The sequence below is a fragment of the Cyclopterus lumpus genome, chromosome 12 (assembly GCF_009769545.1).
Source record: "Cyclopterus lumpus isolate fCycLum1 chromosome 12, fCycLum1.pri, whole genome shotgun sequence".
Classification (NCBI taxonomy): domain Eukaryota; kingdom Metazoa; phylum Chordata; class Actinopteri; order Perciformes; family Cyclopteridae; genus Cyclopterus; species Cyclopterus lumpus.
Window position 1 is genome coordinate 13,048,279 of NC_046977.1, and position 9,775 is coordinate 13,058,053.

Here is a 9,775-nt window from a genome sequence, read left to right on the forward strand (position 1 = left end):
ATGTACTGCACCTATCCCACGACACATGTTGAGAGCGTCACATGCGGCAGTCGTCATAGTGACGGCGCCGTCAGATACCTGAGTTGGGTGCTGGTGGGTAGCCAAGGCAGAGGAGAGCCAACCTGCTGGGGTGTCGACTGGGCCAGCGCTGCAGAGGACGCAGGGAACGGGACGCTCTCTTTTTCGTTTTTTCATCATGCCGAGAAAAAGAGACACAGTTTCAAACAATGATGGTGAGTTAAAGATTCGAGAGACTGGAGTCCTTGGCTTTTGAGGACAAAATTATGTTAGTTGTGTAGCTCATAAAAATGGGTGATTTGTGCAGTAAAGTGTAAGACCACTTACTACTCACATACCTTATACAACATGCCAGAGGTGTGGACGTAGGTCATGTGACTGTTGACCCTTTCTCACAAGCAGGGCCATTATTACTGGTTCTGCTGTAGTTTCCACTGGTCTCCGCCCACACTGTTGGGCTGAGTTCCTGGAACTACGTTTAGGGCACAGTTAAGGAAATGATACCATAATGCGCATTAAAGATACTTTCTCAACAGTTAGGGTGCGAGTTTGCATGTTCGGTAAATAAGCTGGAGATCCAGTCATAGAAAAACAGATTCATAGTACAACTAGTTCTCGGAAACTCCACAGAGGGTTTAGTGTGTTAATGTATTGAGTAACACTCCCTACTATGGTTTCCAGTAAAAGAAGAAAATAAATCCAATAATTTTAAGTCCCTGTCACAGAATAAGGGAGGTCACTACTGTAATAGCTTATTATCTTACTTCATTCTAGAAAATTCAAAAAGATATTTCAATATGAGTGCATTTCCTTTTCCAAAGAAAAGAATTAGAGAGGTGTTTTCATTATTTTCCAGAAAACATCTGAAAAATAATGAGACAGCTAAGAGATGGATTATTAAACACCGACGTCTCAATTATAAGAAAGGATGACCGTTTTATTCCCTTTGGTAAATGTCGGCTAGTGCTTTCCTGTATCTCCGCTTCTGCCCCGCTAGCGGCTCTGCGACGCTGTATTTAGGCCCAATGGTGCGTCAAGCTAAATGCTAACATTAGCGTGCTAATATGCTCAAAATGAGAATGCTAGCTTGCTGATGTTTAGCACCTAATATTTACAATGTTCTTCCTCTTAGCATGCTCACAGTTGCTAATTAGCACTAAGCGCTAAAGTGCAGTTGAGGCTGATGTAGGTTTCTGCAGGTTGATCATCCAGCAAACTATTGGACCAATTTAAATGTTGACTTGATGACACATGATATAAAGTGTTAATTTCACAGCCCTTTAGTGACATATATGCTTTTTTTGTGTGTTTTTATTTGCTCATATTTGCTTTTCTTCGGCAGTTGAGATAGAGGTTGACAGTGATCCGAGTGGCAGTGATGGTGAGTGGACAAATCACCATGTCATGGAACGGATTTAGAAAATAATTGTTGTTTAACAATAAAATAACAAGAACTCCAAATGCGGTATTTTGTGTGTTTTTCTTTGGTAGACGAGGGCACCCAGAGGAGACCGAACAGGAGGCAGGGAGCTGGGAGAGGAGGCGCAAAAGGACGAGGCCGGGGGAAAAAACCACCCAGTGAGGACGAAGACGAGGATGAGGAGGATGAAGCTCCCAGGGGACGCAGGCCGGCAAACAAGAAGAAGCCCGCCAAGAAGCACGGGGGTGGCGATGAGGATGAGAGCGAGGACGAGGCTCCCAAGAGGAAGAGAAAGGGAGCCGCCAATAGGAAGAAAGGAGGCAAAGCTCAGGACAGTGATGAGGAGGACAACGATGTAGGGAAGGGGAAGAAGGGAAAGAAAGGAGGGGGGCGGAAAGGAGGGAAGGAGGCGGAGGACAGTAAGGGTAAGAAGGGGGATGCCAAAGGGAAGGACAAGGGGAAAGACAATGACAAGGACAAGAAGAAGAAGAAAAAGGACGACAGGTAAGAAGTCAGACACATCATTATTTATTAAGTCAAGATCCACATTTCTTTAATGGGTAATGTAATTTACAATACAAATAATAACCCACCAGCATAATATATGGAAATCTGACCAGTATGCCAAAACATTCTGGTGTGAGTGTGGTGCTTGTAGAAAGCTTATGGATATGCCAAAATGAAAAAAAACATTTCATCTGGGGAGCATGAATATCCACAACACGCTTCATGGCAAGCTACTCAATGCTAAGAACAAGGCTTGCCAATAGGTATTCACCTTCCCTAAAGTTCTCAGTCTTTTTGATGTGTGACCCGTCAAAATGAAATATTTCCTACTACTACAATCCCTCAGTACCCGTCTGCACATATACAGTTTTTGATCAACCAGAGTGAATTTTTTTATTTTTAGTTAAGGTAGCATTGTTGCTCTATAGGGATGACTTTGTCAGTTGGTTGGTAGGTGTCCACCACCTTGGCCTGATTGCAATTTCTCAACAACTATTGGATGGATTGCCATGACATTTTGTTGTTTGTTTTTATCGTCTGTTTGACATTCATGGTTCCCAGAGGATGAATCATACAGACTCAAATGATTTCCTGACTTTTCCTCTTGCACCACCACATTCATTGTTGTTATTATTAGTCATTTTCCCAACAACTATTGGATGGATTGCTATGACATTTGGTGCAGATGTCCATGGTGCCCAGAGGATGAATCCTAAGTACTTTGGTGAACCCTTTTTCAAAAGCAGCACTGTCAGGTCAAAGTTGCTTAGCTCACAGCGCCATAGAGTACAACTACAGATTACATCAAGGCTGAAGAGTCTTAGTCTTGTTTTCTCTGTTTAACATTAATCATGTTGGGCCTGAAGCAGCGACACAAGTACTTCACAATTGCGTTTGCTTCAACAAACTCCCTTCTCCCTCCAGTTCATCTGATTCCAACTCAGACTCTGATGAGGAGGAGTCCTTGTCAGAGGGAGAGATGGCCCGGCTGATGGAGGAGGTGGAGGAGAAGAAGAAGCTGATTGCCACCATCAGGAACAAGCCGTGGAGGATGAAGCGGAGGCTCCTAAACCTGAAGTAATCATACAGCTGTCGTAGTTTCCAACTTGGGATAAAAGTTTCTCACCTCAGGCCAGAATGTCTGAGCCACGTATCCAGAATTTGCAGTTGCTAAATATTTGAGTGAAAACGTTCTTATTGTGGGTCTAGAAGTAAATTAATATGGATAGAAACATAAATACAGCTCACTCTAATGAACATGTATCTCACTTGTGACCTTGTTTCTAAACAGGGAGGCTCAAGGATTTGTGGATAAGTTCGAGGGAGCTTTGGGCAAAGGGAAAGGCAGGAAGTGGTTCGCCTACAAAGTGATGATGAAAAAGGTTAGCACAAAAAACAAACTATCTTTTTTTCTTGTGTGTGTGTTTTCCATCAATCATTTTAAATATATATATATATATTTTATTATCCCAGAAATGGATCAAGTTCCAGAGGGATTTTGAGAATTTCAGAACAGCCTGTATCCCATGGGAGAGGAAAATCAAAGAAGTGGAGAGTAAGTTGTGTTCACAGCACAGAGCAATGTTTATCAGCTAAACAGCGACTCCTAGTGGACAGATGCTGAGTTAATTCATCCCCTTAATGTCTTCAGGTCACTTTGGGTCATCTGTGGCATCTTACTTTATCTTCCTGCGCTGGATGTACGGCATGAACCTGGTCCTTTTTGGTTTCACTTTTGGACTGGTGGTCATCCCTGAGGTGAAATGATGTCCTGTTACTGAATCATAAAACTGGAATAATATCTCTTCATAAAGCAAAGCATTACACATATAGTTTGAAGGATTCCAAGCAATTTATTATTATTATATATATATATATATATATATTTTTTTTTTACTGTAGAATTCATTTCAGTAAAAACTAATAAAATAACTAATACAAAAAAAAAATCAGAAAAATCAGGAAATGCTTTTCAATGTAAGTCGAAAATTCTCTTAGATATAAAAAAAAATCAAGAGGTGACGCTGACTCAGCCAGCTTTATTTTCATGGGCAGGTTGTTAGAGAGCCTAGCGGCAGGAGGAAAGCTCACCTGGAGAGTGATATGGGAAATTCAGTTTAGCAAATAAAATGGTTCTGCTTATTTTCCAGGTTCTGATGGGCCTTCCCTACGGGTCCATTCCCAGGAAGACTGTACCCAGAGCAGAGCAGGCCACCGCTCAAGACTACTCTGTACTCATGGACTTCCAGGTGAGTCTGATATGCAATGATATAAACCTTCCACTCTGATTATCTTTTAATCTGTCAACCACAACAGCCTGAGAGAGGTTTCAGTTTGCTCGTTAAGTAATTAAATCACACGTTTTTTTTATTATTTGACCCTTAATTTCCTAGAAATGAAAAACAAATGCAAAAAGTAAACAATGACATCCTTTTTTCTTAGGGCTACTGCAAATATTCCGTCCTGTTCTACGGCTTTTACAACAACCAGAGGACCATCGGCTTGCTGAAGTTCAGGCTGCCTCTGTCCTACCTCATGGTCGGGATCGGCACCTTCGGCTACAGCCTGATGGTCGTGATCCGCACGTGAGTCGGCCTCAGCAAGCGGCTCGGGGGGCTTTATATGGTTGCTTTTCATTCATATACTGTCTCAGCGAGGCGGCTTCAACCCCGCCTCATCATCTTAATGCTGTCGTGGGAAAGTCCACAAGCGGCAATTAGAATTCAATTTGGAGTTGGATAGAATTGAATAGAATTTGCTGTTAGTTTCATTTGATTTGATTACATTTTTTACATGTGACAAAACAAAGCAAGGACTCAAACAAACACAGGGATAACAGAACCTGAAGACATGCATTTTGATAATGTACAGGTTTGTCTGCCTACATGTTTTTCTTCTTCTTTTTAGAATGGCGAAGAACGCCGATGTCGGCGGTGGAGACGGAGACGAAGGCGAGTTCACGTTTGCCTGGAAAATGTTCACCAGTTGGGATTACCTCATTGGCAACTCAGAGACCGCCGACAACAAATACGCCTCAATTACCACCAGCTTCAAGGTAACCGACGGCAACCATTTTACAAGAACCATACATGGGTGTGTGTTGTATTTTTCAGTGCACCGGTTGTTCCATTTGAGCTCACTGCTACGCCGCTAATGACTGTACATCATTTCTACAGGAGTCCATCGTGGATGAGCAGGAGAACCAGAAGGATGAGAACATTCACCTGCGGAGGTTCCTCAGAGTCATGGCTAACTTCCTGATCACCTGCAGCCTCGGCGGCAGCGGATACCTCATCTACTTCGTGGTGAAGAGGTCTCAGGAGTTCGCAAACAGGACCGACCTCAGCTGGTACGAGAAGAACGAGGTAATGTTGTATTGTATATTTGGCAAAACAGAGACAAATATAGGCAAATAAAATAGTGCTGTCTGTTCTAATGAATCGTTATCTGACGTGAAGATGGTATTGCTGATTGTGCCTGTGTGGGACAGTTGGAGCTCATCATGTCTCTGCTGGGGCTGGTGTGTCCCCCTCTGTTTGAGACCATTGCTGAGATGGAGGACTACCATCCACGAATCGCCCTCAAGTGGCAGCTCGGGCGCATCTTCGCCCTCTTCCTGGGAAACCTCTACACCTTTCTGTTCGCCCTGTTTGACGAGGTCAACACCAAGGTATAGCAGCAGTGTGTGCGTGTGCGTGTGTGCGTGTGTGTGTTTGTGTGTGTGTGTGTGTGTGCCAGTCAATATGTCCATCCAAACAATATGTGGACCAGAATAAGAGACACGTATTGTATCTCAAAACCCCATGTTTCCTCATAGTTGACCCCATGACCTTTCCTCTTGTCGTCCACCATCAGTCAAAAGTGCACAAACACTCAAATCAAGTGGTAACACTGTCATGACATTTTCTAAACATAATTCAGGCCCCCTAAAAGTTTGACTTTACATTTCGGTTCAAGTCTGCATTGTTTTGTCTGTCTGTCGGGAACAATGAACTGAAAGTGATTCGCTTTGTGTCCCGCAGCTGGAAGAAGAGGATTCCATTAAGAACGCCAGCCTCTGGGCCATGAAGGAGTACTACGCCAACTACACGTTTATGATCAACGACACCGATTCCACCCCACCCCCCATGAACCCCGCTGATATCATCAGAGGACCCTGCTGGGAGACCGCCGTCGGCATTGTGAGAAAAACGACCAACTGGTTTTACTTTTCTCATATCGCACATGAGCACGAGCCACGACTATTATTAAATAACTGACATCGCTACAATCATCGAGATTACATACGTCATCTTGTGTGTGAACGTGTGTTGTTTCAGGAGTTTGTGAAGCTGACGGTGTCGGACATCCAGGTGTCCTACCTGACCATCTTGATCGGTGACTTTGCCAGAGCGGTCATCGTTCGATTCCTCAACTACTGCTGGTGCTGGGACCTGGAGGCGGGATTTGTGAGTCTGACAGCTGAAGCTTTGAGAAGGTTTACTGAGGGTGTTTTTTAAAAACTGTCCATAGCTCAGTAAGAAATGAGCTCCCCTGCTCTCGTTAAGTAACTTAACTGAAATCCAGGGGGACTTTATGTAACTGCTTTCAGTAAGTAGTAAGTAATCCGTTACTCTGTTCACTTTCAGCCGTCATATGGAGAGTTTGATATCAGCGGTAATGTACTTGGATTGGTTTTCAATCAAGGAATGATCTGGTATGAAACTCTGTGTGTGTGTGTGTGTGTGTTTGCATGTGTGTAAACTGACATGCATGAGTTATTGTTACTGCATGTATCTAGTATCCCTGAGTGGATGTATAATATCAGGATGTATAATATCAACTATTGGTTGGATTGCGGTGACACTTGGTGTTCATGTTCTAGAAAATGAAATGAATAGAAATTAAATTAAATAAAAGCTCAATCTTTCCAATGTTTATTGAGCATCAGATACCTGCACGCTCATCATCCTCAGCTGTAGTTTGCGCTTAGAGCTGATTATCAAATGTTAGCATGCCAACCCCGCCACCCTTGCATTTCCCACTGTGCCTAAATACAGCTTCATGTAGCCACTAGCGTGGCTGCAGACTCTTATTATGTCTTGTAATGTCATTGTATGCCATGTTATATTATATTCCATTCTCTCAAGTTTCATGGTGTCTCAAACTTTGACCGTGATAATGGTTTTAGGGCCCGAACTTCTCGTGGGTTTTAAAAATAAAAAACACAACCTTGGCATTCCGTTGCAGCCTGATTCGACTCACATAGGGCAACAATGCCGGCAAACGCCGGACGCACCGTACAGGCTTTAGAAGTAGTCACGTTACAGTAGCCGAGATGTGACAATGATGAAACTCCTTTCTGGAGGGTTGACACAAAGAGACGCTACTGAAAAATGCTTTGTGACCCTCTAATTATCAGTTACACACACACACTGTTTACAACACTATTACCAGTGTTGAATCAAAGGATCCATTACGAACTTTGACTTACTTGTAGCGGCATTGGAATCAATTAAACTGAATGAACAAACTTTGATATGTAATGATGTGTCACACATCGTCTGATCACATGACATGCTGTCATGCTCTGTGTACTTCAGGATGGGTGCGTTTTATGCTCCCGGGCTGGTGGGCATCAACGTGCTGCGCCTCCTCAGCTCCATGTACTATCAGTGTTGGGCTGTCATGGCCACCAACGTCCCACACGAGAGAGTCTTCAAGGCCTCCAAGTCCAACAACTTCTACATGGGTCTGCTGCTCCTCATCCTCTTCCTCAGTCTGTTACCTGTCGTCTACACCATCATGACCCTGCCGCCTTCATTTGACTGCGGACCCTTCAGGTAACAGCAAGTGCACAAAACACTCATACACTTACAGGATGTGTAAATACGCACTCTCTCCCACACACACAAACACATACACATCTTGACCATGTGGCTGTTTGCAGTGGGAAGGCGAAGATGTTTGATGTGATCATGGAGACAATCGACCTGGACCTGCCAGCCTTCTTGGGGACGATTTTCAGCTACGCAGCCAACCCAGGTCTCATAATACCAGCTGTTCTGCTCATGGTGTGAGTGTAGAGGGGAGACACACACACACACACACACACTGAAATATATTGTTAAGCTTCTTGCCAGTCCGTCATTTTGTTTGCCAATCTTTAGTTTTTTAGTTATAGTTTTTAAAAAGATACACATTAAAACATCACATACAAATCTCTGGATACACGCACACACACACACACACACACTGTGCGTGTCATTGCAGCCACTGAAAAATGACACATCCCGTCTTTTCTCCTTTACAGACTGGCCATCTACTATCTGAACTCCGTGTCTGAGGCCTATCAAAACGCCAACATGGAGCTGAAGAAGAAGATGCAGATGGTAAGTCGAGAATGGCGTTGTCAGTCGTACCTGTTTAGTGCTAATTAGCAACATAGGTACGGAAAACATCTCACAAACATCACTAACATAACTTCAAAATGACTCGTGACTCGGGTCTCAAACACTGGTCTCCTGGTTGACCTTCCTGCCCTGTGTGGTTATCTGGTCTTTATACGAGATTGTCACGCTCAAATGACGCGGAAGTGTTCACATTGTATTTCCTTGAAAGCCCGCTGCGTCTCATACAGACGGACGGGACAAAGCATCGGCCTTTGAGAACAGGCTGAAATTTGCATTAATCCGCATTCAAAAAATAGTCCCCCAACATAGGCACTATTTCCTTGTGTTTGAGTAACATTTGATAAAAACAAAAGTAACCAGCTGTTTTAGGAGACTGCTGAGCCTCTTTTAAAAGAAATCTAACTTTTGTGAACAGTTTCATTGAACGAGTCAAGTCTTCAGTAGGAACCAATGGGCTTGAGGCTGGGAGCCACAGACAAGGGAACGTATTGAGAGACGGAGACACATTGTTTGCCTTATCATAAACAATGCATTTAACATAACAGTTTCAGTCCTCCTTGTTGTTTTCTCTCTCTTCCTAAATGTCTCTCAACCACCTGTCTTTCTTTGTCCACCCCTCCCCCCCCTCCCCCCACACACTTCCCCCTGCCTCTGTCTGTCCAGGCTCGGGATGAAGAGAAGAACCGGAGGAACAACACGGACAGCACCAACCAGGTCATGAAAGACCTGGAGGACCTGCTGCCAAACCGATCCTTCATGCCTCCTGCCCCTCCATCAAAGCCTGGTCAGTAAACTGTATTCATTGAGGTGTTCTGGTTCTGAATCCAGCATGTGTGACTCTAGATATCGAGCTGATGTATCATTGTCTCTGTCTGAACAGAAAAGATGCCGGAGTTAGAGGCAAAGCCAACTAAAACGAAGCCCGGCTCGGCCGGTAGAGGCGTTAATCTGCAGAGAGACGTGACTCTGGCATCACCCAACCCCAACGCTCGGGGGCCAGTGAGCCGGCCGCCTGGGCCGAGAGGAGCTGGACCGGCGCCGGGTGCTGGACCGGGCCCAGGGCGCGGCCGTGGAAGGGGGCCCCCTCCGAGATAACAGGATGAGAAAATCCCATTCCTGCAGGCTGTGTTCATGCCTCAGATCATCTAGGTTCATTCCAACATAAATAGGCCCAAAAACAAGGTTTCAGTTCAAAAGACCTTCATTGGGTCGTCGTATTTCCTTACTGACATCAAAAGTTCTAAGTTTAACCGTGGGGTAATATTTTTAAACCTCTTTAAACTGTAACCTACGAAGCCGTTTTGCAACACAGTGCTGTGAAAACCTTCATTTTTGTCTTGAGTAACTTATAATACATAAAGATAGTGTTGTTGATCTATGCTTCAGCTCACGAGGGTCCTGAGTGCATCTGACCTTTCTGACCGGCAACGCTCGGCAT

The 9,775-nt window shown here is 44.2% G+C and overlaps 1 protein-coding gene across 1 annotated transcript; it reads left to right on the forward strand.

Annotated features, from left to right (window-relative positions):
- tmc2a (transmembrane channel-like 2a) lies at nucleotides 1-9,432 on the forward strand. Its single transcript, XM_034547268.1, has 20 exons — nucleotides 1-97; nucleotides 1,361-1,399; nucleotides 1,510-1,942; nucleotides 2,870-3,022; nucleotides 3,237-3,327; nucleotides 3,419-3,500; nucleotides 3,597-3,703; nucleotides 4,096-4,194; nucleotides 4,388-4,530; nucleotides 4,853-5,000; nucleotides 5,122-5,310; nucleotides 5,436-5,615; nucleotides 5,968-6,126; nucleotides 6,265-6,393; nucleotides 6,574-6,641; nucleotides 7,528-7,767; nucleotides 7,875-8,000; nucleotides 8,238-8,316; nucleotides 9,001-9,121; nucleotides 9,218-9,432. The coding sequence occupies exons 1-20, from the start codon at nucleotides 1-3 to the stop codon at nucleotides 9,430-9,432; spliced, it is 2,898 nt and encodes a 965-aa protein (XP_034403159.1).
- Nucleotides 9,433-9,775: the final 343 nt, after the last annotated feature.